Source organism: Stenella coeruleoalba, assembly GCF_951394435.1.
Source record: "Stenella coeruleoalba genome assembly, chromosome: 8".
Classification (NCBI taxonomy): Eukaryota; Metazoa; Chordata; class Mammalia; order Artiodactyla; family Delphinidae; genus Stenella; species Stenella coeruleoalba.
Genome location: NC_137154.1, coordinates 1,043,264 through 1,070,975, shown reverse-complemented (window position 1 = coordinate 1,070,975; position 27,712 = coordinate 1,043,264). Strand labels below are relative to the sequence as shown.

The 27,712-nt window shown below is 59.0% G+C and overlaps 1 protein-coding gene across 2 annotated transcripts in view; it reads left to right on the top strand.

Moving 5' to 3' along the window:
- Positions 1 to 26,380, top strand: part of MOB2 (MOB kinase activator 2) — a 52,839-nt gene extending 26,459 nt beyond the window's left edge. Inside the window, exons 1-5 of one of the 2 annotated variants that reach the window (XM_079930521.1) lie at positions 6,986 to 7,159; positions 13,805 to 13,965; positions 14,711 to 14,804; positions 22,393 to 22,517; positions 22,991 to 26,380. In XM_079930521.1, the coding sequence (XP_079786647.1) occupies positions 7,050 to 7,159; positions 13,805 to 13,965; positions 14,711 to 14,804; positions 22,393 to 22,517; positions 22,991 to 23,301 (801 nt within the window). In that variant the 5' untranslated portion in view covers positions 6,986 to 7,049 and the 3' untranslated portion in view covers positions 23,302 to 26,380. Of the gene's footprint in view, positions 1 to 6,985; positions 7,160 to 13,804; positions 13,966 to 14,710; positions 14,805 to 22,392; positions 22,518 to 22,990 lie in introns of those variants that run through there. The other variant, XM_079930522.1, reaches the window with a different exon arrangement.
- Positions 26,381 to 27,712: the final 1,332 nt, after the last annotated feature.

The following is a 27,712-nucleotide window of genomic DNA, read 5'->3' as shown; positions in this document are numbered from 1 at the left end:
GGGTGTTCTGTGAATGGAATCCCGTGCCAGTGGCCCTGGGGCGGTGGCTTCTTTCGCTCTCCGCAGGCCTGCGGGACTCGCTGCTGGTGCGCCAGCAGGAGTCCTGCTCTCTTGTTGGTGTGTTTGCCTCTGGTCAGCTTTTACGAGGTGTAATTTACATTCCACTGAATCTAAAATGTAAGCTTTGTTGAATTTCAACAGAGGTGCGTAGCCTCTGACCACCCACAGGGACAGTATAGAACACTGGACGTCCCCTCAACACCCCCTTGGGCCTTGGCAACCACTGACCTGCCTCCTGCCTTCTGTTCTGGCTAAAATCCGTCTAGAGGGCTCCCCGAGCGTCTGGCGTGTGGGGTCTGCCCCTTCTGAGCCTGCTGCTTTGAGGCTCACCCAGGTGCTGTGCGTAGCTGCACTTTCTTCCTTTTGTGGCTGAGAAGTGGGCTCTTTCACAAATAAGACAGTTGGCTCAGCCGGAGGCCATTTCCGCTGTTCCCCACGTGTTCGCAGATCATGAATCGCGCTGCTGTGGGCACTGACGGTGTCTTCGTGTGCCCGACGCCTTCGTCCTTGCTGCAGAAAGGAGAAGAGTTGCTGGGTGGCTGGGGAAGGGCGTGTGTGGCTCTGGAAGACTTTCGCCCTGTCCTCTCCACCCCCTCCAGCGGCTCTGGTTTCTGCACGTCCCGCTCAGCCCTTGTTAGCCTCCGTGGTCGGACTTCGGCCATCCTGGTGGGTGTGGGGTGTAGCTTCTCTGGGGAAATGTCTATTACAGTCTCTTGTCCATTTTTCAGTTGTTGCATTTTGAGAGCGCTTCGTCTGTTGCGGACAGAAGTCCTGTATCAGTGTGTGATTTGCAGACCTCCTCTCCCAGGCTGTGGCTTGTCTTTCCATTTTCTTACTAGTGTCTCTTGGGGTACAAACATTGTTACTGTTGATGCTGTCCAGCTCACCGTCACCTTCCGTGGACTGTGCCCTTGGCGACTTGCTCTGTTACGTGCAAGAACTGAGCGTTCGTTCCCGCTGCTTCCGAACAGAATTCCCAGTTTGGCACATGGCCCTTTCTGCGTGTCTGGGGCTGGCCTCCTGGAGGGGTCAGGGGCAGGCAGGCAGGGTGCCTGGGTGGACGTGAGCACCTGAGTCTGTGTCTGCCTCCTTTACTGGAGCTCACGCGTGTAAAAGAGGTGCAACTGGGAGGGCGAGGAGAGACGCATTCTGACACCAGCCACGTACCTGTGAAGGAGTGGGAGGGCCGTGGCCCCCGGCTGCATGAGCTTGTTCACGGTTCCGTCAGGGGCCGGCGGGGCAAACCTGGGGTGGGGGGCAGGGGCACTGGGGGTGGCCAGGGGAGGAAGGGTGGGAAGAAAGGGCACCATTGCCCGGCAGCTGTACTCGCAACTCACACGTGTGCTCATAAACACGCACATACACTCACAACACAGACTTACCCACATAGATGCACATACCTCACACACATGCTTGTAAGTACACACATCCACTCACAGCACACACAACACACGCTCGCATAGACACACACACAATCACGCATTCATACCCATTCGCATGTACACACATGTATACATGACTCACACACATACAGATACACACACACACCACTTTATTTTGTTTTTAAAAACGCTAGTTTTTCCCCCAGTTTTTTTTTAATAAATTTATTTATTTATTCTATCTTTGGCTGAGTTGGGTCTTCGTTGCTGTGCGCGGGCTTCCTCTAGTTGCGGCGAGCATAGGCTACTCTTGGTTGCGGTGCACGGGCTTCTCATTGCGGTGGCTTCTCGTTGCGGAGCACGGGCTCTAGGTGCGTAGGCTTCAGCAGTTGTGGCTCACAGGCTTAGCTGCTCCACGGCATGTGGGATTTCCTGGACCAGGGCTCGAACCCGTGTCCCCTGCGTTGGCAGGCAGATTCTTAACCACTGCGCCCCCAGGGACGTCCCCAGGGTACCTTTTGTCTCAGATATTTTAGTTTCCATATCTACAAGTTCAATTTAGATCTTCAAAAAAAAAAACCACTTTTTTTTTAAAATCTCCTTATCACGTGTCCAGTGTTTCTCTTGTCTCTGGAACAGATGGGATACAGTCATGGTGACGTTTTAACACCACTGTCTTCTGACTGTGTCATTGAGCCATTTTGGGGTCCTTTTTGATCGACTGCTTTGATTCCTAGTAATGGATTGTTCTCCTCCTTTCCTGAGGTTGGATGCAAGGCCTTGGGGTCTTTGCCTTGTTCGGTGCTGGTTGTTTTTGTGTGTCTGTGTTCCTTGGACTCAGTTGGAAACGACTGAGTCTTTTCAGTTCTTGTGTTTGTTCTGTGTTGGTGGGATTATGGCGATGTTTCATTTCAGGCTGGTTTTTGTCACCACTGACACAGGACCTCTGGAGGTCTCCACCTGGTGCCACTCTGGCTGGTGGGGAAGGAGCTCTTTTTGGGCCCATGCGAACCTTGAGGAGGGTCCTGCAGATCCTTCTGGGTGGCTTGTCCCTCCCGCAGCAGTTCCTTGTACATGTGCCCTGTCCCGAGCTCAGCCAGGGACCCCACGGGGCCCCTCAGCACGTCTGCCGAGTTCTCTCTGCAGCGCTTTCCGCTCAGTGTCCTGTCCCCCTGGGGCGCTGCCCCCTGACCTCTGGCTGTTTGGCCTCTCAGACTCCCCGCTGAGACGCCTCAGCTGGGATCCCTCGGGGCCCTCCTGGGTCCCCTTCCTACCATGCCGATCCATCCAGGCGGGAGCAGGCCACTGCAGCGTCCCCTCGCCGGTTCCCGTCTTGCAGGGATCACCGCGCTCTGTTGCCTGACGTCCAGTGTCTTGAAAACTGTCATACATTTGTCCAGTGTCCTGTTGTTTGAAGCAGGAGGTAAAAACCAGTCCTCATTACTCCCTCTCGCCTGGGAGTAGACGTCCCAACTGGCAGTTTTAGGGCTTTCTGGTTTAAAAGGTGCACAGGCTACGACGTGGATGAGCCTTGGGGACATTATGCTCAGTGAAATAAGCCAGACACAGAAGGACAAATCCTGTCTGATTCCACTCACGTGAGGTCCCTAGAGGAGTCACATCCATAGAGACAGGAAGTAGACGGTGGGTGCCCAGGGTTGGGGGAGGGGAGGGGAGTGAGTATTTATTGGGGACAGAGTGTCCATTTGGGAGGATGGAGAAGTTCTGGAGGCGGATGGGGGTGATGGTTGCACAGCAGTGAATAATATACTTTATGCCCCTGAGCCGTGCACCTAAAAATGGTTGCAATAGTAAATTTTATGTCGTGTATTTTGCTACAATAAAAAGAGTATTTAGAAATGTTTGTTTTTTCAAGCAGCTGCCTTTGTGAAGCCCTCAGTCCCGCCGTCTTTTGGCTGTTGTCTCTTGGTTCCCTCACAGGAGCAGTGTTGAAATTAGCTGGACACCCCTGCCGCTCCCCTTCCTCTTGCATCTTCTGAGTTGCGTCGTGTCTGGTGCTCCTGTCATGCAGGGTTGGCTCTCCAGGTGGGATGTGCTTGGTTCTCACACCGCCCTCAGCAGGTGTCCTTAGAGCGTCGCGCGTGTCAGGTTCGCCTGGAGAGCTTCTTCACCCACATCCCGGCTTTTCTGCAGAGTTTCCGGTCAACAGGGCTGGTGAGCCTGAGAACTGGCATTTCCGACAGGCTCCCAGGTGATGCTGGTGATGCTGGCCCAGGAGCAGGTGGAGAAGCAGCCGTGTAACCGTGTGGAGGCCTCGTGGGCGCGGGAGCACGTGAGCTGCACGCCCCTCGCGGAGTGTCTGCCGCCCGCACAGCACTGTCGATGCTGGGGCAGGACGGGTCTTTGTGTGGGGCCTCCACCCACAAGACACCAAGAGCACCCCTCACTGGGAAACTGCAGACATTCTTACACATGCCTTTTCAGAACATAGAGGAGGAAATACTACCTAACTAATTCAGTGAGGCTAAAATAAGACAAGAACCTAACAAGAAAAGGACAATTGCAGAGCACGGTCCTCCGTGAACACAGGTGTATAACTCCCTAAGAAAGCATTAGCAAAGCGAATCCGGCAAAAATACATAAAAAGAATAACAGGTCATAACCCAGAGAGGGTGTTTTCCCAGAAGTCTAAGCTTAGCTGACCTTTGAAAACCAGTCAGTATAATTCACCACATTAACAGAACGAAGGAGAAAAAAATCTCAATTAGATGTAGAAACAGCGCATGACAAAATATTCACGCAAGCAATCAGCAAACCAGGAGTAGAAGGGAATGTTCTCAAGTGGTAAAGGGCACCCGGAAAAAATCTAGAGCTCATATCAAATGTTCAATTGAAAGACTAGACTGAACATCTTGCCCTGCGATCAGGAACCAGGCAAGGATGCTGTCTCTCACGACTTCTGTTCAGCACTGTGCTGATGGTCTTAGCTGTGCCATGAGGCAAAAAAAAAGAGAGAGAGAGAGAGAAGAAGAAAAAGAAATAAAAGGTATAAGTATTGGAAAGGAAGAGGTAGTTTGTTTGGGAAATAACAGGGTCATATATACTTATAAAATTATAGGAAACTGCAAAAAGTCTGCTAGAGCTAAAGAAAAAAGGTGAATTTAGCAACATCTCAGGATACGGGATACAAGCTGTTTGGGCTCACAGCTCCTGTAGCTGCTCTTCTCCATCCTGTGGCCCTCAGCTCAGTGGCTGGCCAAATCCCCTTCCATCTTCTGTTTCCCGTGGCACTGCCTTGCTGTTTCTTCTAGTCTAGACTTCATTTCAGGAACTTTCATTTGTGGTTCTTACTTTGAGTTCTTTTGTCTCTCTTTTCAAATCTTTCTTTTTTTTTTTTTGCGGTACGCGGGCCTCTCACCGCTGTGGCCTCTCCCGTTGCGGAGCACAGGCTCCGGACGCGCAGGCTCAGCGGCCATGGCTCACGGGCCCCGCCGCTCCGTGGCATGTGGGATCTTCCCGGACCGGGGCACGAACCCGTGTCCCCTGCATCGGCAGGCGGACTCTCAACCACTGCGCCACCAGGGAAGCCCTCAAATCTTTCTTTAAATCACTTTATTTCTGAGGTTTTCAAATTCCAGTTCATCGAGGTACAGTTTTCATCTGTTTTGTGTGTGTCTTTTTGGAGTGTTTTAGTTATTACTCTTCCTTATTCTTTTCTATTTTCATTGGACTCAACCTTGTAGCTTTTCCCGCTTGCTCTTAAGTGCACCACATTTTCCTGCACCTTCAACTAGGGTTCTGGGCCCGATGGCTTTGCTGCCTTCACAGCACGGGAGCCTCTTCTTCTGTGGTTTCACAAAGCCACTCAGAACCTCCAGGTTTATCACCATCAGTGGGGGAGGTCGGAATGATCCCCGGGGGTTGGATCAGAGATGGAGGCGTCAGGATGAACTCACGTCTAGCCTAATGTGGTTGCGGTGTCCACGTGAGTGGGGATGTAAACATACAGATTGGCATGCACACCCGTCTCCTTGCTCTGTCAGCTGAGAGGGTCTAGGAAAACGACATCCCAGCAGCAGTGGGATGACCAGGTCAGTTCTCGGTCTTTATTTTTATCTATTCATTTTTTAAAATTTATTTATTTTTGGCTGTGTTGGGTCTTCATTGCTGTGCATGGGCTTTCTGTAGTTGGGGTGAGTGGGGGCTACTCCTTGTTGCGGTGTACCGGCTTCTCGTTGTAGTGGCTTCTCTTTGTTGCAGAGCACGGGCTCTAGGTACGCAGGCTTCCATAGTTGTGGCACATGGGCTCAGTAGTTGTGGCTTGCGGGCTCTAGAGCGCAGGGTCAGTAGTTGTGGCACACGGGCTTAGTTGCTCCGCGGCATGTGGAATCTTCCCAGACCAGGGCTCGAACCCGTGGTCCCCTGCATTGGCAGGTGGACTCTTAACCACTGCACCACCAGGGAAGTCCCAGGTCTCGGTCTTTAATTTTCTCCAATAGAGGGACCCAGGGCTTCTTGAAGAAGTGGCTGGTTGTGGGACCAGGGCAGGGAATATAACAAGATGAGCCTAGAGGCACCTTCTGCTCAGTTATTCCAACTTCCTGGAGGCTGTGTCCTCCCAACCCAGGGCCTCCAAGTCTCACTCGCTCACTGGGTGAGCGCGGTGCCTGGGTTCCTGCCCTGGTCCTCACGTGCAGCCGGGACTCTTTCGGCGTCCCCAGCTTTGCCCGGGCAGTCAGCCTGCCCCACTACACATCAGGTAGTCCTCTCGGTGGCTTTGGAGTTGCCGCCGCACAGAGCTGGCCTGAGCCTGGACGGATGGTTGGCCGGGCCCTCTGTGGGACACAGCGTCGGGGACAGAAGCCTGGGCTGAGGCCGGGGTGCTGTGCTGCCGCTGGACGGGGCTTCTGGACAAGCGTGGCCGTGCTGCCCCCATTGGCAGCTGTCCCCATGGTCAGCCAGAGATGAGGGCTGCAGAGAGCGTCGTCCTCTTTCACACGTTTGCTTCTGCAGTCCCTGGTGGTCTCCTGTGTGTGGCCCAGCTGTAAAGGAGGCCTCGGCCACACAGCTTCTTGTGCCCCCTCGGGAGGCCTCTGGCCGTGTCTGTTGGGATCTCCACCGCCCACTGCCTACGGCAGCTCGGCTCCTGCTTGGGGCGCCCCGGCCTTGTCTTCCCAAGGCTGTGGATGCAGACACCACACGCCCGCGTCTGCACTCTGCAGGTGCATGGTCAGCCGTTCCCTGCAGCCCAGCTGGGGCGCCCGCCCAGCCCCGCCTGCTCAGAGAGCTTTCCCGGCCACATCGGAAGGGCCCTCGTGCCACGGCGGGGCCTCACTGACGGGTCCTCTCTGGGCTATGCCTGTCCCCTCGGCAGTGGCCTCGCCCCACGCTGCGCCCGCACGGCGCCACTTTGAAAAGGCGATTGAGACACTCCCTCGTGTAACCAGACTTGGCCGGCCTCCGCCTGTAAAAGGAGCAGCTGTTTGTCCCTGCCCGGCCAGAGCCCGTCTTCCTCCCCCGCTGTCCTCATTGGCTGGCGTGGCTGGCTCCGAGTCAGGGCGAGTCAGGGCTGCTCGGAGGGCAGGGCGGCGGGGAGCAGCGCCGGTGCCGGGGCTCCCACTTTCCCAGCCTGCTTCCGCGCTGCCCATCATGCTGGGAGACCACAGCAGTGTCCCCACAGACCGGGCTCTGCTCAGCCAGCCCCCGAAGACCGGGCTCAGCTGCAAGATGGTGCTTCAAGCAGTCGGCAAAGTGCTCAGGTGAACGTGGCAGGGACGGCAGGGCTGTGTGACTGTCCCTAGTCCCTGCCCCAGGGTTCAATCTCGGGAGGAGTGGCCGTAGTTGTCCTCCGGGTCAAGTTGCCGTGGTGTGCAGACCCCTCCGGTGGGACTGGGGGGCTGGTGGGCCCCGGGCAGGCACGGCCCCACCTGTGGATGCCTGGGAACCAGCTGGACATGGTCAGAACTGTGTTTGGAGTGAGGTTCTCCCTAGAGTCCTGTGCTTCCTGCTGTTTGGTGGGGGGGGGGGGCCTGAAAGGGAAGTGTTTGGCCCAGAGGGTCTGGGTAAGAACAGGGGGCGCCCATGACCGATGTCCGTCTTTCTGATGAACCACGTCTCAGACCGCAGCAGACCTGCCTCGTGCCCTCCCGAGCCTGCTGGACAGAGCCTTCGCTGCCCCCGGCGTCTGGCCTCTGGTCCCCGGGCAGGATGACCAGTCTGTCCACCAGCGGCCTTATCTAGAGAACTGCCCTGGGCCTTGTCTGCTGTAGGGGCGTTACCAGAAAAGCAGGTTCTGACCTCTTTTCTCACCTCTTTTTCTGACCTGCTGCAGCAGAGCCTCCGGTGTCCCACACGAGGGGTTTGGAGAAACTCCAGCGCCTCTTCTGTCTCAGGGTGGAAGCGTCTGTTTCAGGCATTCGGGAGAGCACTGGGGGGCCCTGCTCAGCCCAGCTGGGAGGGGAGGGGGCCCAGGGTAGGCTCCTGGCGGGGTCAGGAGCGCTGTCCCTCCTCACCCAGGATGTGTCACAGTTTAGACTGAAATCAGGTTTCCTTCAATGTAATAATCTTGTATTTGCCTATAATTTGGGTGGGTCCTAACTTTTAAGTGAAAGTATCTTTTGCTTTTCTAATCTTGTCTTTAATTGCAACCAAGCTAAGCAGGCCTCTTGGTCAGGGTCTGGGGTGAGGGCCAAGTGTGGCTGGTGGTGGGACCAGCAGTGAGCTCTATGACCTGTGTCTCCGGCTTCCTATGGTTTGCACCCTCCTCTCCCACGGGGGCCGCCCTCTGCCACCCAGGGAGGACTCACGGGGAGTCTGCCCTGCGATGTAAAGGTGTGGGGCAAGCTGGCAGTGCCCCCTCCAGGTCGTTGGTTCAGATCAGGAACGGTGACGTCCCCACAGCGAGTGGGGGCCGGTGTGTGCCTGTGTGCACATGGCATGGTGGGAGGGGCCCGGATGCCGAAACAGGCTCCACGGAGGACAGGAAGGCAGGGCCAGCCCTCTGAGCTGTCTGCGAGAAGGAGGCCAAGACCATCCCCCTGGGGGATCCGAGAAGACTTCCCAGTGAAGGTGGCGGTCCAGCCAGGTGTTAGAAGAAGAGCAGCTTATTAGCTCATGGGTAGGGGAGGATGCGGGCTCTGAGCAGCGTGGCCGCCTCGTGGCTGCGGTTCTGGACGGAGCAGTGCCCCGAGCACCTGGTGTGCATGGACGGTGGGTCTCGGGTGTCTGCAGCCCTCGCTCGTCTGCCCCGGTGGCTTCCCTCTCAACGGGCCTCTTATTTTGTAGGGGACGTGGCTTCCCTCTCAACTGGCCTCTTATTTTGTAGGGGACGCGCGACTGTGAAAGTGCGCTTTGTTTGGGTGCTGACTGCCAGGCTGTTAAACGAGAGGTGACCTGCGTGTCTCTCTCCACAGCGTCTGCCTCGTGCAGCCCGTGGGGATTTGACAGGGGTTCTGTGGGGGTCTTCCCAGCCCTCAGCCTCTGAGTTTCTGCTCTGGGAAGGGGCTGGTCACCAGGGCCAGTTAGGACCGGTGAGAACATGGTCCAGGCGGCGGGGTGGGGTGGGGGGGTGTCTCTAAGTGTCAGAGTGCGGTTTTCCCAGTCCCACTGCATAGAACTTGGGGGCTTGGGAGGGTGGGCATCCCTGTTTGTGGGCTCCTCCTTTCTAAGACCACCTGTGGCACCGCCCAGTGTTCCATGGGGCCTTCCTGTGGGACCTTCCCGGCATCTGTGTTTTACTCTGAGTCCACATTCACACATCTGCAGGAGCCTCATAACCCCACTCCCCACCCCAGACCTTCGACCCCCTCTGTCCCACAAGGCTGACTCCAGGCCGCCCCACCTCCAGACTTGCCCACCCTCCTTCAGGCCTCCAGGCTCCCTTGACTTCCTGCAGGTGCCCCCTGCTGAATCTGCCCTGCATCCCCCTCCTGGTGAGAACCTTGGCCGCTCTGGCATCAGTGCCAGCATCTGGGGAGCACTGCGAGCCAGGCACTGGCTGGGGGGGCTGGGGGGGAGGACAGCAGTGTGGGCGGGGCCCTGAGGAGAGAGGGGAGCCTCCCCCACCTGCCCGTCTCGTCCCCTGATCCAGCGCCACCTCACTGGCTGCAGCCAAGCCGGCTCTGCCTGGAGACCACCGGCCCCTTGCCCAGCACTAACGATGCCTGGAGGATTCATTTGTTTGTAAAACCCGGAAGCTGCTTGCTACCCCCTGGAGGGCAGGACCGTGCCGACCAAGGCGTCCTTGTGGTGGCCCCCAGGGGTGGCCGTGCCTGGGGTCTGGAGTCTGGGCCAGCCGAGTTGCCTTTGGATGGAGACAGTGAACTGAGCTCGAGGCGTGGGCCTTCGGCGTTCGGTGGGTTCCCTCGGCCGCCGCCCACCCCAGCACTCGGGGCTGTGTGCAGGCGGGGCCCGCGGTGCATCCACGTTCCTTGGGCTGGATCCCTCCCACACGCTCCAGCCGTCTCACCCGGTGGGCTGGGCTGCATGGCCATCTGTGTCTGGCCCAAGCCACACTGAGCCGAGGGGCCATCCCAGGGGACTGGGCGGAGTGACCTTGGGCGGGGTCGTGTAGACAGGAATGTGCCAGGCCAGGCACACTGGCGGAGGGACCCAGCTGGGTCCACGCCTCGGGTGTGGGGACCCTGCCCCCCCGCCGCAGTAAAGGCCTCAGGAGCAGGGGAGGCTGAGGGGTGAGGCTGTGTGGGCGTCCACTGGGGAGACCGTCAGAAGGTGTTTCCTGCGGAGCCGCGCCCCCTCGCAGGTGTTTGGCGTCGGCCGGGTGGGACTCGGCCTCGGAGCCCACAGTAAGACGGGGGTGGGGGGTTCTCCGCGTGTGCCCACAGCCGTATTCTTTCTCCCAGGAGGGCGCGGTGGACCCTGGGTGGGCTGAGGCCTGGCATCCACCCTCCTGCCCGCGGCCCAGGGGTTCCACAGTTGTCCCTCCACACCGGGGCCATGCCCAGCCTTCCCTTTTGCGGATTTGTGGGAGCCCCAGCTGGTAAGAGGGTGCCTGGCCCTAGGCTGGGCAGGGCCCGTTTAGGAGCCTGGTGCCTCCGTCCTCTCTGCTGACACGGCCTCAGGGACTGAGGATGGGTGCCGCCGCTATGTCACACAGCAGCCTGTCCCACTTCCAAGGTCACCATGTGTCGTCTGAAACTCTGTGCTCTAAGGGGCCGAGCTTCTTGGCCAGGAGCCTTCACCTCTCTAGAAAGGACAGAACTTGGGGTGGTGGCACTCAGGTGTGGCAGGCCCTTCCACGTCCCCAGACTCGCCCCAGGCCGGCTTGTCACTCAGTCCTGCCACCACCTGGTCAATGGCCATCGTCTCCTGGGGGAGGGTGTGAAGGAAGACTCGAGGACAGGGCAGAGAGGTCTGGGCTGGCCGACCTGGCAGGAGAGCCGTTCCCAGCCATGCTGGGTCTGGGGGCCCTAGGCCAGCGCTGGGTGATGAGGCGGGGCCTGGGGACCCCGGGGCGCTCCTGCCCGTTGGTTGTAGGAGGGCAGGTGCGGACGGAGGAGTGAGGCGGGGCGAGGAGGTGGAGGCCTCTGACCACACAGATCATGGCCCAGAGCCCCCTACGCCTGTCGCACGGAGCAGAAACCCAGGTCCTCCTGGGGCTGCCCCCACCGCCCCTCTGAGAACCAAACACGGAGGGTGCCCTCAGCCGGAGGGGCTCTCGGTCTCCCTGGAAGGGACGTGTGGGCACGAGGACACCACACCCTCAGCACAATGGCACCCTGGAGCAGGCCTGTGCCCGAGGCCCCGTGACGCCCCTCCGTGACGGCCGCTTGCTGCTGCCGCTCTGCCCGTGGTCGCTCGTGTAAAGGCCACCCGGCCGCGGTCGCTGCCGTGTGTTCCCTGAGCGCGGGGCGAGGAGGCGTGTCTGGCAGTGGCTTCACAGCCCAGGCCCCCGCTCATCCCACCCTCTACACCCAGACACTGAGGCTCCGAGTGGGTGGCTGGCCCAGGCCAGGTGTGCACTGTGGCGGGGGACGGGCAGGTACACGCTTGGAGCACAGGCGAGGGGGTCGGTTAAGCCTGGCCGGGCTTGTAGCTGGGAATCTGCCCAGCGGATGGACACTCAGGGGTGACCAGAGCAGAAGTTGGCTTGAGGTTGGAGGTGCATCCTGTGTGCTTGGGGCTGTGGACATGGGGGCCTTCCAAGCGAGTGCAGGCTTTCTGACGGGTGGCACGTGGCTCAGCACAGACCCAGGGTCAGGAAAGCACCCCACCCACCCATCTCCGGGGAGCCCAGGGCGCCCTCAGCCCTTCTGGGGCCCTGTCCCCCTCTGTGTACACTGGGAGCGGCTGCAGGGCCCCCACAGCCCGTGCCCACACTTGTCCCCAGTGAACAGCCCCACCTGCCCGCCGTGGGGACCCCCAGAGTGCCCCCTGCTTGTGGTTGTGTTTGTGCGGTGTTCACACCCGCGCTCCAGCTCCAGCCCCCCCGGGCCCGTCCCCAGGACACTGTGGCCCCTGCCCAGCACTGGCCACTGCCGGCGCTGCACCCAGAGGCCAGGCACACATTGCCTTTTAAGGCAAAGATCTGCTGTGAGAAGCTGAAGGGAAAACATTTCCCTGGCATTCAGGGAGCATTTTTCCTTCCTGTTTCTCTTAAATAAACCACTAGCAACTTTTCAAAACAGAAGGGAAAAAACGGCAAGGTCAGGAGCTGCAGACCTTTCATCCCGTGTGACACCCCCCGTGCCGCCAAATGTGGGCCTCAGCGGGGCTGGCGGGGGTGGGAGGGACACAGAGCCCTTGGGACAGAGGACGGCAGTGTCTAGTTTGCGCCCTGTGCGGGGCCGCGGTGTTTTCACCCAGGCGCCGGAGGCAGCGACGGGAGCGCCTCTCCTTCTGCGGGCACTGGAGACCACGGGGGTATGAGCTGGTAGGACTCAGCCGCGAGCCCCAGCCCCCGGGCCCAGGTCCTCGGCCCGCCCACCCTCCCCTGCAAGGCAGCGTCCCTCCGGCCTGTGGCTGCCCCTTGGGGTGGGAGGCCGCACTGGGCTTTGTGCCCGCCCTCAGTCTCCCTCGATCATCCTCTGTCCCAGGTGATCCCTCCTTGAGAGTCTACAGCCGGAAGTGGCCTCTTCTGGTCAGTGAGACTCAGGACGGTTTGACTGATTTGCAGTTTGTTTTCTGGAAGTTGTGATGTCTGCCACTAAAGATTTCAGTCATTCAAGTAAAAGAAGCAAGAGACTAATCCGCGCTCTTAGGGGTTTTTTCCTTCAGTTTTTCAACCCACGCCGGCCCAAGAACCCAGTCTTAACCTTGAAACGTCGTGGGCCTACAGGCGCGGGAGAGAGCAGCCTTGCTCCACCCTGGCTGACGTGGGGCGGCGGCGCCTGGAAGGCAGCCCCTCGGCACACCGCTCACTTCGCCCAGCTCGGGCTCCAGCCTGTGGCAGACACGGTGACTCGGGCTGGCGTCCCGGCCGCAGGCTCTGGGCCACTCTGTTGGGCAGTTTTCCTCCTTAGGGGATGCGCCATCTCCTTGGCCTGCCTGGGCCGCACACACCGTGGCCCCGGCTCCGGCCTTGGGGGCAGCTGGCGGGAGGCTGGTTCTGGGGCCGCCGCCTTCTCCGCCGAGGTGGGGCTGAGGCTCCCTCAGCCCCAAAGACTTTGCTTCCCGGGTTAGGTACTGACACTCGCTGTAGGAGAACAAAGACGTTGCAAAAATACGTATTCGTGCATGTAAAAATAGCCGTAACAGGCCCATCCTGTGCTCTATGACAGCATGTTTTTAATGGAAAAGAACTGTTTTCCTGACCAAGAAAGATTTAGTGAAAAGTGGCCATTTCATCAAATCTCTGTAACATCTGCTCACGCCTACTTCTGTCTCTGCCTGGAACCTGCACCGTGCACTACTTGGGAGAGAGCACAGGCCAGCGGGCAGGTGTCAGGCGGGTGAGCCATGAGCTCGTGATGACAGGAGGCCTCAGTGGGGTGGCCTGGGGCGTCGGCATACAGTGGGTGCTCAGTAAGGGCGGGCTGCTGGATCATCTGCGCAGCAGGACGCATGGTGGGACTGCACAGAGGCTCACGGCCTGGCCGAGTGGTGCTCATCCCTGTGTCCCTGCAGCGGGACCCCAGGCCCAGGTGGGGGCCAAGAGGGGCTGCAGGGCCGCGGTGTCACGTGTGGCAGGTGAGCCGGCTGGTGTGGCCACCACCCCACACCCTTCGATGGTCCCGGAGCTCCCTGCCCGCCCTGGGTTCCAGGTTTGGGCCCTGGGCCCCTGACGGTGGCAAGGGAGGGCACGGGCGCAGGGCAGCTTCCTCCCACGCCTGGGCCCACAGGAGCAGAAGCACCCGAGGCGTCCCCCGGCATTGCTCGTCTCCCGGGCCGGCCCGCAGCCTCCACGCCTGCATCTGCCGTGACCCCGCGCTCCCTTGTCTCTGCAGGAAGTCCAAAGCCAAGCCCAACGGGAAGAAGCCCGTCGCCGAGGAGAAGAAGGTGTACCTGGAGCCGGAGTACACCAAGTCCAGGATCACCGACTTCGGGTTCAAGGAGCTGGTGGTGCTGCCCCGGGAGATCGACCTCAATGAGTGGCTGGCCAGCAACAGTGCGTGGGGGCGGGCTGGCAGGGCCAGGAGGGCAGCCCCCCGTTTCCCGCAGGACCCCCCGGAGCTGGTGCTCAGCACCGCCCCCCCAACCACCCGCGTCAGCTGGAAGCCGAGGCCTGGGGTGACCAGCCCTGCCAGGCACTCGGGGTCCCCTCAGATGCGGGGACTCAGTGCAGGTCCTGGTCGCACCGGGGGACAGGACACCAGGGCCAGGGGGGCACCGTGGGACAGGAGCATGGCTGCAAGGCCGGCAGTGCTGTGGTGGCGGGAAGGCCATGGCCTATGGGAAGGGTGGCGGACTCAGCCCCGCCTGCCGGACAGGCTCGGGGTTCGTGGGATGCCCCATGCGGGGCAAGGCGCCAGCTCTCCTCCTGAGAGCGGGAGGCTTTGTGGCCGTGAGCTGGCGCTGCCGCCTGCCTTAGCGGTGTCCCCGATCAGCCGGTGACCACAGAGCAGGGTGTGGTCAAGGGGCTGGGGTGGGAGGTTTGCTGCCCCACCCCTCGTGGAGGGGACTCTGTCTCAGTCCTCGGGCACCCTGCCCCGCTCAGCACCGTCTGGTCCGTGCCGCCCGCTCCCGAGGATGATGCTGCGCTGGGGCCTCGGTCTCTGGTCTGAGATAAGCACAGCCCCCACAGCAGGGGCCCGAGGAGAGGGGCTCTGGTCCCCCCGGGCCTGCAGGACGCTGCAGACGCAGAGTGGCGCCCCGGTGTCGTTTTCACGCCCGGCCTTTCTCTTCCCTTCCAGCCACGACGTTCTTCCACCACGTCAACCTCCAGTACAGCACCATCTCAGAGTTCTGCACGGGGGAGGCGTGCCAGACGATGGCCGTGTGCAACACGTGAGTCACTGCCTGGTGCGGCCCTGTCCTGGGGGCTCGGGCAGGCTGTGGCCGTGCCCCCGGCCGCTGCACTCCGTCTTCTCAGACCCCACGCTCGCGGCCTCCGCTCGAGGTCTCCCAGTGGCTCAGTGCCTTCCTCAGCAGGGTCCTCGCCAGGCTGCACCTCCTGTCCTCACGGGCCCGGGGCCTGGCAGGGCGACGGGAAGCAGAGCCCTGCAGAGGTTGGGACCCCAGTGGTGTGGGTCCCTCCGGGGCACGGGTGCCGGGAGCCAGCCAGGGGCTGACAGGACGCATTCCTGGGGGCAAGGACATTTCCCCAGGACGTGCCCACTGGGCTTCCTGAGACAGCAGGGCGTGCTTCTCTGCTGTGGCTCCTGGCCCTACCGGCTGATGGCTCTAACCCAGAGCTCCTGCTCTGTGTGGAGGCGGCCCTGCCACACCCCACCCGCTGCTGGTCCGTGGAGCTGGTCCGTGGGGCTGGGCCGCCTTGGCACCTTCCCGTGAGGTGACGTCCTGCAGGCCTGGTGCAGGCTGTTCTCTTCTGGAAGCACGTGCCATTCGTTTCCTCAGTAAGCAGGCATCCCTGAGGGGCTCCAGGGTACCCCACTGCCTCTGTGGCAGCTCTTGGAGGCCACATGGATAGGAGAGCCACCACATGGCCCTGAGCTTGCCACCGGCCCAAGTAGCAGAAGCCACAGAAGAGGCCACAGGCAGGAGGCCAGGTCTGCAGGGGCTCATCCCGGGCGGGGTGTGGCTCGGGGGCACAGAAGCTCCTTTCTGACGTCTCCTCTGCAGGCCAGGGGCTGATAGGAGCACATGTGAACAGCGGGCCTCCACTAGTGGACACGTCAGTGCTGCCGTCCTGAGTTCACCCTGCCTGTAGGCTGCGGGCAGACCCAGCTCAGGCCCAGACATGTGGGCCCTCCTCTTGCTGAGAGCCCACCCAAAGCCTCAGCACAGGCAGAGGGTAGAGTTCCCCCGCCCTTCAGAGGGCACAAGTGCAGAAGACAGCTGCTCTTCACTCCTCACTCAGCCAGCGAGACCCATTGATGGTATGCTCAGGTGTCACGTGTGTCCCCAGAGAGCCACAGCCAGGCATGGCCCAGGGAGGATGGGGCAGTGCTGGGTGGGCAGTGCTGGGAGCAGGCTTGAGGTGAGCTTGGGCAGGAGAAGAGCATGGGACAGAGTGGCCTCTGTAGAGCAGACGTGGCCACAGCAGCTGGAAGTGGGCAAGGGCAGCGCTGCAGAGCCATGTGTGTGGCGTCCTGGGAGGACGTTTGCCAGCTGTGTGCCTGACCAGGCGGCATCACAGCTGGCCTGTGGGCTGGCGAGTGGGGAAGCCGGGGCCCCTCCGTGGCACCACTGCCCTCCCAGTGTCGATGTGTTTGAGGAGAGGCTCCTGGAAAGAGCATAGGATCTGGTGGCAGGCGGATGTGTGTCTAGATGCTGGCCCTGCCGTGTAAAGCTTGGAAACCTGGGGTCTGGAGAATCTACTGTTCATTCTTCTCATCTGTAACCTACTTGGTAGGGTTTTTGTAGATTTATATGAATTGATATGCATATAAATGCTTTCCTAGGAATCATTTGAGATCAAGGAATGGAAACACATGAAGTAGTTTAGTAGGAAAAGGGAGGCCCGTCAGGGTCCACAGAGCCACTTGCTCTCCCGGGACCATCCAGTCCACCCGGCGCCTGGCGTGGGGCTGAGCCCAGGCCAGAGGCCCTTCTCCACCCTGCTGGTGCCTGAAGGACAGAAACCAAAGGCTAATGTTGGAGTCCCAAAAGAAGAGGAGAAAGGGCCATGCCCAAAACATATTTGAAGAAATATGGCTGAAAACTTACCAGGGTTGGTCAAGACACAAACCTGCAGGTTCAGGAAGCTTAGTGAACTCCAAGCAGCATAAACGCAGTGAATCCACCGCAAGCACATAATCAGACTGCTGAAGAGGCTCTGCACCTTCAGAGCATCAGAGCCAGCAGCGCCGCCCCGTGCGGATGCGGTGCCGGCGGCTGCGGCTCTCCTTCCCCCGCTGGGCCAGGAGGAGGCTCCAGAACACCGTTCAGGTGCGCAAAGGAAAGAGCGGCCCCCCGGGAGTCCACGTAATGCTCCTCAAGAATGAAGGTAAAATAGAGACGCTTCTCAGAGGAAGGGGGAACAAGAGGGTTAACTCGCAGCCAGCAGAGCTGCGCAGGGAGCTCTTCACACAGCAAGGAAGTGGCGCTAGAAGGGAAGGCGGGACAGCAGGCTTCGGGGAGAGCAAGAGACGGGAGATGTGATGGGCCGCTCCACTCTCCTTCAGCTCTTTAAAGCGTGTCTGGTGGGTGAGCAAAACCCATCACCCTGTCTGATCGTCTTCAGCACGTGTGGATGGAACACTGAGACAGTAGTAGTGTCCTGGGGCAGCAGAGAGCCCTGTGTGCTGGTCGGCTCTGTGATTCCACTTGTGGAGGTGATTCTTGGCTCCAGGTACAGCATGGAAAGGTCATATGCATTTTATAATCCTTTGAGCAATCTCTTAAAAAAGTTACATAAGTGACACAGTCAAAATCATAATAGATGAAAGGAAATACTAAAAATAACGCAAAAGAAGGCAGGAAATACAAGGAGCGAAAACAAAGGGAACAAATAGTAGATGATGGTAAACTTAAATTCAGACAGATCAGTAATTACAGTGAATGTCAATGGTGTGAACGTGCCAGTGACAAGACAGATCATAAGAATGGATTTCAGTGTACACAAGAAATTCACTTTTTTTTTTTTTTTTTGCCGTGCCACGTGGCATGTGGGATCTTAGTTCCCCGACCAGGGGTTCGAACCTGCGCCCTCTACAGTGGAAGCATGGAGTCTTAACCACTGGACCGCCAGGGAAGTCCCAAGAAATTCACTTTAAATGCAATGACATTGGTAGGTTAAAAGTGAAAGAATGCGAAAATATATACCAACAAAGATATACCAAATCAGAAGAAAACTAAAGTGGCTATGTTAATACCAAAGTAAACTTCAGAGCAAAAAGTAACTAGGGATAAAGAAGAAGATTGCGTTATTTACAAAAGAGTCAATTCATCAAGAAGTACTGCCCTTGAATGTGTATGTACCAAACAACAGGGCTTCTACACAAAGCAGATGGACAGAACCAAAGGGAGAAACACACACAATCACATTATGGTTGGAGATTTCAACACTCCTCTCTTGGCAGTAGACGGAACTAGTAGGCAGAAAGTCAGCAAGAATCTGGAACTAAATAACACCATCAGCCAACTGGACTGAATTGACGTTTACACAACACTCCACCCTCCGCAGTAAAATGCACGTCCCTTTCAAGTGCACTGGGATTATTCATCAAAATAGTGTAGATCATATCCTGGCTCACAAAACAGACCTTAGCAAACTTTAAAGGATCGGAGTGATACAGAGCAAGTTTTCTGACCATAATTACATTAGAAATCAATAAGAGGACAAATCTCCAAACGTTTAGAAATTAACATACTTTTCAATAGTCCATGGGTCAGAGGGGAAGTCTCAAGGGAAATTAGGAAATGTTTTAAACTGAACGCAAATGAGAATGCAACATATCTGAACTTGTGGGGCGCAGCTAAAGCAAGGGTTAGAGGAAAGTTCATAGGATTAAACCCTTGTTTTAGAAGAAGATCTCAATTCAATCTAAGCTTCCATATTAAGAACCTAGAAAAAAGAAGAGCAAAAAAAAACCCTAAATTGAGCAGAAGGAAAGAAATGGTAAAATAAGAACAGAAATCACTGACGTTGATTTCTGCAAACAGTGGGAAAAGTTCATGAGACCGTAAGCTGACGCCTGAAAGGATTGGTGAGGTTGAGAACCTTTAGTAAAGCTAACAAAGGTAAAGAGAGAAAAGGTTCAGATGATCCGTATAAGGAATGGAAAGGGGACATGATGATAAACCCAGGAGATAATGGAGAAACATCACCAAAATCTCCGCGTACATTAAATTTGACAGTTTAGCCTAAATGGACCAATTCCTTGGAAAGCACAAAATACCGCAATTTACCCAAGATGGGTCATGCAGTGAGGCAAGAAAAGAAATAGCAGTCCTTCAAATTGGAGAAGAAGAAAATAAAACTGTATTCTCATACAACATGATTGTCTATGTAGGAAAAAAAAAAAACCCCCAAGGATTCTAGCAAAAAGTCTAATGAATACATTAGCAAGGTCAGCACACAAAAATCAATCATAGTTTGTATACTGGCAGTGTACAATTGGAACACGAAATTGATAAGATTATATCATTTACAGTAGCTCCAAGCAGAATGAAATACTTAGGTACAGACTTAAGGAAACATGCACAGGACCTTTACGCTAGAAACTACAAAATGCTGATGAGTGGAATCAAAGACTGGCGTGAATGAGAGGCAAACTGTGTTCATGGATGGGAAGACTCAACGCACCAGAAGTGTAAATTCATTTATTGCAATCTCAGTTAAGATCCTAGCAGAGTTTTTATTGATAGAAACAAGCTGATTCTAAAATTTATATGGAATAGCAAAGTCACTGGAATAGCTACAGTGATTTTGAAAAAAGAACAGTCAAGTTGGAAGAGTCCCACAGCCTATTTTGAAGATTTACTATAAAACTGTGGTAATCAGGACAGCATGGTGGTGGTGAAGGAAGAGACACAGAGATCAGTGCAACAGAATAGAGTCCAGAAATGGACCCCCACAAACATGGCCCCTTTGATGTTTGACAGATACAAAAGGAATTCAATGGAGAAAGGACAGACTTTTCAACCAGAGCTGTTGGAAAACCCAGTCAGCTGCATGTCCTCTTCTGCCAGAATTAACTTGAAGTGAATTCTAGACATAAAACATGAAACTTCCAGAAGAAAACACAGGAGGAAACCTTCGTGATAGCGTTAGGCGAAGCGTTCTTGGTCGTTGACACGAGCCGCAGTCCACAGGCGAGAAAGACTCCGTAAACTGGGCTTCATCAAAATTTAGAACTTTTGCTCTGAGAAGGACACTGTTAGGAGAGAGGGCAGACAGACTGCAGAACAATCCCATATCCGAGAAAGGACCAGTGCACGGAATGGATAAAGAGCCCTCACGGCCCATCAGTAAGAAAATCTGGTCACAAGTGGACAAAGGACTTGGACAGATCATGGAAGAGGACCCAAGCAGGGCAGATGAGCACCTGCGAGGCTCTGCCTCATGAGCAGGTGGAGAAATATGAATTCAGACCACGCTGCAGGAGCGCCTGATAAAACGCGCCGGGTGCCGGTGAGGATGGAGGGGGTCCTGGCAGGATAGCCGCTCCGAGAACGTGTTGATGGTTTCTCAGGAAACAAGGCGTTCAGCTACCGTGGGCCCAGCTGTCCCACTCCTGGGCGTCCACCCTGGAGAAACGAGAACTAGTGCTCATACAAACACCTGCCCGGGAGGGTTTTAACAGCCTGACCCGTAATTGCCCCAAACAGGAGGCCACACACATGTCCTTCGGCAGGTGAATGTCTGGACAGACTGGCGCGTCCACAAGGTGTCCATCTCAGTGGCATGGATCGCAGAGCCCGGCCCAGGACATCGCGTGGCGTTCCTGAGGACACGTCACTAGTGTGCTGGGGACTGACCAGCAGGCCGGGGGCCAGGGTGGGAGCTGTGCCCCGTTGTGGGTCCTCTATTTGGGTTAAAATGCATAAGACTGCATGCCCAAACCAGTCAGCTTTACTGTGTGACAGTTCAAAAATAAAATGAAAACGAAGAAGAGGAACGTTGAAAGCAGAGTGTTCCAGCTGTCACGCAGGCGGGGCGACCACAGTGCCCCGAAGGGGCTGGTCTCTCTGGGCCTGACATCATGAAAATGTTTCCCATTTTCTAGCTCCAGTGGTTTTTTCTGAGTGTGGCACCCGGGGCCAGTCGCATCCAGCACCAAGCAGGGTGGGGAATCGCTGGGGCCGGTGTCTGACCTCTGGCTGGGGCCCCTCCCGAGCTGGTCCGGGGACCCCAGGGGCTGTTGTGAGGAGAGGGACGATTCATTTGTCCTTTCACTGAGCATGTCCTCAGATGGTGCCGATGTCCGGGCCGGGGAAGGACGGGCAGCAGGGCCACCCTGTGGTGGGGAGGGCTCTGGATCCCTGCTGGGGACCGGCAGGGAGCTTGGCAAGCTTCTTGGGGCTTTGTCTGACCAACTCGGGGGCCTGGTGGGGCAGCCTCGTCTCCCTGCGGGGCCAGCAGTGCCTAGGGGCAGCCTGGGAGCAGGCGTGGCAGGGAGGGCTCTGCTGCGGTGGCACTGAAGTGTAGTCTGCCTGCTAGTGGGTGGGAGGAGCAGGGGTGGCAGTGGGCGGGGCCTGATACCCAGTGGCAGTCAGGGCTGTGTCCCCTTGTCCACTGAAGGTTGGCCTTTTTCCTGGTGGCCTGTCCATTTGTGTGTGGGCTGTTTTCCCCGTCTTGCAGCCTGACCCCCACCCAGCCCTGCCAGGGGCACAAATAAGCTAACCGGTCCTGGGGGCGGGGAAGAGCCTCGGTTCCTGCTAGAGGCAGTGGGGGGCAGGGGCGCGGCGGGCAGCAGGGCTGCCTTGAGGTCACGTGGGCAGGCTGTGCCTTTTTATTTTGGCTGGAGTCAGGCTGGCCACGAGAGATGGGGACCTGCTGTCCTGACGACAGGCCTGGCAAGGTGGTGGAGGTGGGTGAGCCCACGTGGCTGTCACCCAGGGGTGCTTAGTGAGCTCAGGAAATCAGGGCAGGGTGCTCAGAGCCAGCCTGGGGTGCTGGCCTGGGATAAGGTGGGATGGTGAGGTGTTGGGGGAACCTGGTCTAAGCCAGTTCTGAAGCCAAGTAACGTCATCTAAATGGGGGCGGGGATGCTGGGCGGAGGTCTCCATGAAGACCTGCTGGCTGGGGCAGGGTTGTGGCAGGGGTGGCGGCTAGGCCACGGAAGGGGGTGCTCTGGTCACTCGCTCGCTCACTGACAGATGCAGCCTGTGTTCCCCCAGCCCCCGCTGTGGGCTCTGGTGCAGCTCTTGGCGAGCCAGCCTTAAGGTACAGGGCCTGCTGTTGGGAAGACTGGAGCCCTTGGTGGGAGGGATGCTGGTGGCTGCAGGGGGAGCCCACCAGGGGTTTGTGTTTGTTCTGCTGGAGGATAGGTCATGTTTACATGAGCTAGGAAACGCGCTTGGTTTCACGGCTGGGCTTACGCAGTAAGAACACCCAGGTGTCCACACCCCGAACACCCTGGCCCAGGGCAGCCTGAGGACTGTCTGCCCGACACCCACCCCCGTGTACGGGGCAGGCTGAGGTCTTTGGGGGGCGTCCAGGGGCCAGATTCCCATGTACAGAGGCCTCCTCAGCACCCGGCCCAGGGCAAAGGTTTGACCTCTATTGGTGGCAGCCGGGATGCTACTGAGGCTCGAGGCCCAGCTGACAAGTCACAGCAGGGCCTCCGGGAAGGGGTAGGCACAGAGCGTGGACACATCTAACATAATGCGTAAAACAACACGCGTTCCTTTGAGAGAACGAAGCCTGAGGCCACGTGTAGAGCAGAAGGTGCGCGTTGGTTTCCTGATGCTGTGCACAGCCAGCTCTCCTGGCCGCGGGCGTCACTGCCCCCCTCTGTCCCCACAGACAGTACTACTGGTATGATGAGCGGGGCAAGAAGGTGAAGTGCACGGCCCCCCAGTACGTCGACTTTGTCATGAGCTCCGTGCAGAAGCTGGTGACCGACGAGGACGTGTTCCCCACAAAATACGGTGCGTGGCCCCTCCCACCCCAGGCTCTGGGACCTGCGGCCTCCACTACCCCGCCTCCCCCCATGGCCAGGCCCTCGAGGTCCCCTTGCCGGGGAGGGGGGGCTTGCAGCTGTCGAGCAGCACCCCCAGCTGTGTACAGCCCTGAGCAGGCCCGGCGGGGTCCCAGACCCATCCTGAGCTGCCCAGGGCAGCACCTGGCCGACAGGAGGTGCCCGTCTCCCGGGTCCCCCCTCCTCTGCGGCCCAGGCCACAGAGAGCGCCCCGGGCGCCTGTCCCGGCTTTAGGCCATGCGCGGCGGGGTCGCGGGCCCCTCGTCACAGAGGCACCCAGTACAGCTCGGCGAGCAGCCACCCTCGCGGCCCCGCCCCGGGTGCTGGGTCACTCAGGTGTTGCGGTGGGCGGCTCCGTGAGGGCTGCGGGGTCGGGGGGCGGCGCCGTGGGGCCAGGGCGGGCTGACGGCCCCCTCCCCGCAGGCCGCGAGTTCCCCAGCTCCTTCGAGTCCCTGGTGAAGAAGATCTGCAAGTACCTGTTCCACGTGCTGGCGCACATCTACTCGTCGCACTTCAAGGAGACCCTGGCGCTCGAGCTGCACGGACACTTGAACACGCTCTACGTGCATTTCATCCTCTTTGCCCGCGAGTTCAACCTGCTCGACCCCAAAGAGACGGCGGTCATGGACGACCTGACGGAGGTGCTGTGCGGCAGCGGCGGCGGCGGGGGCCGCGGGGGCGGGGACGGGGCGGGCGGGGCGGCGGGCGCACAGAACCACGTGAAGGAGAGGTGAGCCCGGCCGCCCGCGTGCGGAGAGGCGGCGCGCGGAGTGTGGGCGCGGGCGCTCTGTGCCGCCGGCACCGAGAACTTTGGGACTCCGCTCGTCTGCTCAGCAGACACTTAGGGACCGCCCCCGTCCAAGTCCCCTTCTGTGGGTCCGTCTCTCCCGGTCTTCTGCGCCTGCCCCGCCACCTGGCTCGGCCTCCGGGGAGACACGCGACAGGCGGGGCTCCTTCCCCCGAGGTGGGGACCGCAGGCTTCGCTTCCACCGTGTTTCGTCTTGGTTAGGGCTGGGGGTGGCCTTCTCCTCCTCTCTCCCGCTTGGTCTGGACCTCGGCTGTTGGTGGCTCAGGGCGGGTGGGGAGGGGGAGGCCGCAGAGCACCGAGCTGCGGCCCTGTCTCCCTGCGCTGCCCCCGCTGCCCAGGAGGGGCCCCCTGGGCTGCCCGGCTCGGATCCCGGTGCCCTGGCGGGCGGCTTGTGCGGAGACGCGGTCGGGGGCAGGGGGAGAGCCTGGCTTCCCTGTGCGGGTGTAATAAAAAGACTTCTCTCAGGTCAGCGCCTGCGTGTGTCCTCAGCGTCTCGGTGCCCTCTGGTCTGGCCACACGCCCCTCTCCTCTGCCCTCCCCCGCCCCTCTGCGCCCCTGGGGCAGCGCCCTCCCCTGCAGCCCGGGCAGTGGAGCCCTCTCGCTGACCAAGGCTGTGCTGGCCAGGGGCAGGTGCCACCCTTCTTGCAGGGGCCGACCACAGGCCCCCCTGCTGAACGTGTCTGCGGGGGACGGGGGCTGTGCTTTGTGTCTCGAGTCTCCAGGGGCCCTTGACCACTCACTCCCTGTGCTGTGCCCTCTCCACGCAGGCGGCAGGGACCCTAGAGGGTGGGCTGGAATCGGCTGGGGGTGCTTCCCAGGCAGCCCGCCCGTCCCAGGGGCTCTGCTGCAGGGACCACCTCTGGACAGGGCAGCACTGCCTGAGGGGTGGGCATAGGGAGAGCTTGAGAGAGGGGTGTGTGCTGCAGTGCAGGCTGGGCAGGGTGGCCGTGGCACGAACAACCCTGGAGCTTGTCCAGCCCCCTGTGGGCAGAGGTGAGGGGCTTCTGTGGGGCCCTGTCCCCCGACCCTGCACCTGGCATCTTCTGCCTGTTCTACCATCGTAGTTTGGAAGTAGATAACTTTCCTAGGTCCACAGGCTCAACATGGAAAGGAATTTTGTGCTAGGGTGGATCATACTCGAAGTTTCACTTTTACCTGATTCAGATGATTTAGATGAGATTTGGGGTTTGACTTGAAACCATAATGGGTTGAGACTTCTGGAGACCTCAGGAACGGGGGGTGTTTTACACGTGAGGTAGATGTGGGACTTGCTAGAGGGCAGTCTGCGGTAAGCAGAATAATGCGCACCTCCCCCCGCCAAAAGAAAGAGAGTCCACAGCCTAATGCCTGGAAACTCAACATGTTACCTTCCATAGCGAAGGGGGAGTAAAGCTGCAGGTGGAAGTAAGGTTGCTAATGAGCTGAACTTGAGATGGAGAGATTATCTGGGCCCAGTGTAATCACAAGATTCCTCAAAACTGGGAGGGGGCAGAAGAGGGAGAAGCAGAGAGATGGCAGGGTGAGAAGGGCTCATCTGATGTTGCTGGCTTTGAAGACCGAGGAAGGGGCTGCGAGCCAGGGGTGCAGGCGGCCTCAAGAAGCTGGAAAAGACAAGGAAATGGATTTCCCCAGGGCCTCCAGAAGGAACACAGCCCTGCCAGCACCTTGATTGTAGCCAGTGAGACCCAGTTCTCGGCATCCAGATCTTAAGATGGCACATTTGTGTGGTTTTAAGCCACTTGGTTTTTGGTAACTTGTTACAGCAGCAGTAGGAGACTCATACATCTGTGAGCCGGGCCATGGAACTCTCACAGGGTCATTCTGAGGGCCCACAGAGATGATCCACTTCACCCAGGGCCTGACTCCAAGGATGAGTGTGACAGACGGCAGTCCTTGGGCTTGTGACTAACAGCACAGACCCCGCAATCCCACCTGAGGCCCCGAGGCCGGCACTTGGCTCCCCTCCCTCGTGTGTGTCCGTCTCTGCTGCCCTCCTCCTCCGCAGACGTCCGTCCCTGCCTGGAGCTCACACAGGTTTTCTCTCCTCCTGGTCCCGGCCACTGTCTGCTCCGTGCCAGAAGCCCCACCCCTCTCTGAGTCACACCGAGGACCTGGGCTGGTGGTGGGGAGCGGCGGGGGCCCAGGAAAGGCGAAGTGTGACGGGGGAGTGGAGTGGACTTGGTGGCCGGGGGTGAGGGCAGGAGGAGTGGGCACTGAAGCCCGGGGAGAGGGGAGGGCAGGATGAGGCCAGCCCACCTCCAGCAGCGCGCTCCCTGGAGCAGCCTCGTGACGCCAGGAATCGCTCCATCTCACGGCCGAGGAGCCTGGGGCCCCTGCCCCACCTGTCCACTGAGAGCATGGACAGAGTCTAGGGCGGGCTCCTGGCAGAGCAGGATGAGGCTGGGCCGCTGCTCACACATCCCCTCCCTCGTGTGTGCCCCCGCCCACTCTGCCTCTGCTGCCCGGGAGCACTCAGAGCCCCTGTGGGGACACGGGTCAGACTGTCTCCCCCACCCCCATCCATGACTGCTTTGGCGAGCACACCACGTTGTTTGTTCACCAGGAACCCAGCTCCCAGGCCAGTCGGGCTGGCTACCTGAGAGTGGGGCCTGAGAAGTCATCCTCTCACCAGCTGCTGGACCCACCACATATCCTTTTTGTTTTTCACAAGCACCCATTTACGTTTCTACTTCATAGAAAATGGCGTGAGGACCATTCGGCTTAATGCTCAGCGTGAAGTGCTCAGAGGTATCTGGCACGTAGCGAGTCCTCGTGTGTTGGGTTTTATTTTCTATTTTAGTAAATATGTGACACTAACAGTTTTTGAGCCTGCTTTGGTTCAGAAGTGGGATCGCAGGGAAGCGGCCCCTTCCCGCTAAAGGAGTGCGGTGGTGGGCATACGGAAAGCTGGCCGTCTGCTGGGTGTTCTGTGGTATTTCCTTCTGGGGACTCCATCGTGTGCCCGCTAAGGCTGACACATCAGACTGCAAACGTTGAGAGGGCCAAGTGGGAGAAGAGGAGGCCTGTGTGTGTCAGCGGCTCTCTCAGTAAAGCACATGCAGAAGCACAGGTCAGGGAACCCTGGTGGCTTGGCCAGGAGCCACATAACCACGTTCCCTGGCGAGACGTAGCAACCGAACCCCCTCCTCCAACTTGGCTTTTAAGCTAAAGTTAATGGGACACCATGCAGCCCAGAGAGAGACAGCAACAGGACCTGGCCCCAGAGTACCTTCTGAGGCCTCCCTCAAAGGGGCTGGGCAAAAGAGGGCCGCAGCTCCACGTCAGCAGACCCTCATCCGTGTCCTGGGCCTTGTGCCCTTCCAGCAGAGCTCCCGAGCTCACGACTAAGCCAGTGAAGCGTGGCACGCGCCTGGCGCTCTCCAGCAAGGGGGTGTAGGAGGCAAGAGCGCGAACTCTTTAGGGCTGATCTGTCCACCCTCAGGGCTGGATGGCAAGGTTGGAAACAGTTTGTCACGTGGGGCTGGGAGGCTGCTACCGGCATCTAGTAGGCAGAGGCCCTGGATGACGCTGACATTCTGCCACGGGCAGGACGGTCCCCACCACGGAGAACCACGCAGCCCCAAGGTCAGTAGTGCTGCGGTGGTGTAGACGGCTGGGTGCAGAGTGGCCAGGCCACACCTGACCCCCTCCACACGTGAGAGGCTGGGGGAGGCTTCCGAGAGCGTTGTGGTCTCTGCCGGGACCCCCCGTCGGGCTGCTGCTCGTCCCTCCTCAGGGCTGCGTGGTGACTGCCAGGTGCTGCCCTCGAGACGTGCGGCTGGGTGGTCCGTGGCACTCGGGAGGCTGCACCTGTCCTTCACGCCGCAGCGGCAGAGGGGGTGGCTCCCTGGTGCGTGGTCATGGTGCCTCCGTCCCTGGCTGGCGGGCATGGTGGGCACGGCTGGGACCACACTGCCCTGCCAGCCGCCGTCTCCAGGGCCTGCCCGCCAGCCTTGGCTCATCACTTGCAGGGCTGGGCCACGCTCCCCATCTGCCTCTTCCCATGGAAGGAGTGGAGAGAAGGTTCACCCTCCAGGAAGAAGCCCAGGTGCTGGTCTCGGGCTGAGGTCTCGGGGTGGCAGCAGAGCTGCAGTGGCCGGGCAGGGGGCCGTACTCGCCAGGCACCCCATCCCCAGCAGAGCTCCGTGTCAGCCTCTGGTGGTGCTTCCCTGTGCTGCTTCCCACCTGGCCCAGCCCGTGTGATGCCCGCGCAGACCCGCGGCACAGGGCCCGTCCTCTGGCTGGGGCGGAAGTAGCACACGCACACCTGGCAGGGGCGGTCCCAGGTGGTCCCACATCCCTGCCCACCCGCCTGCCCGCCCGCCCGCCCGCATGGA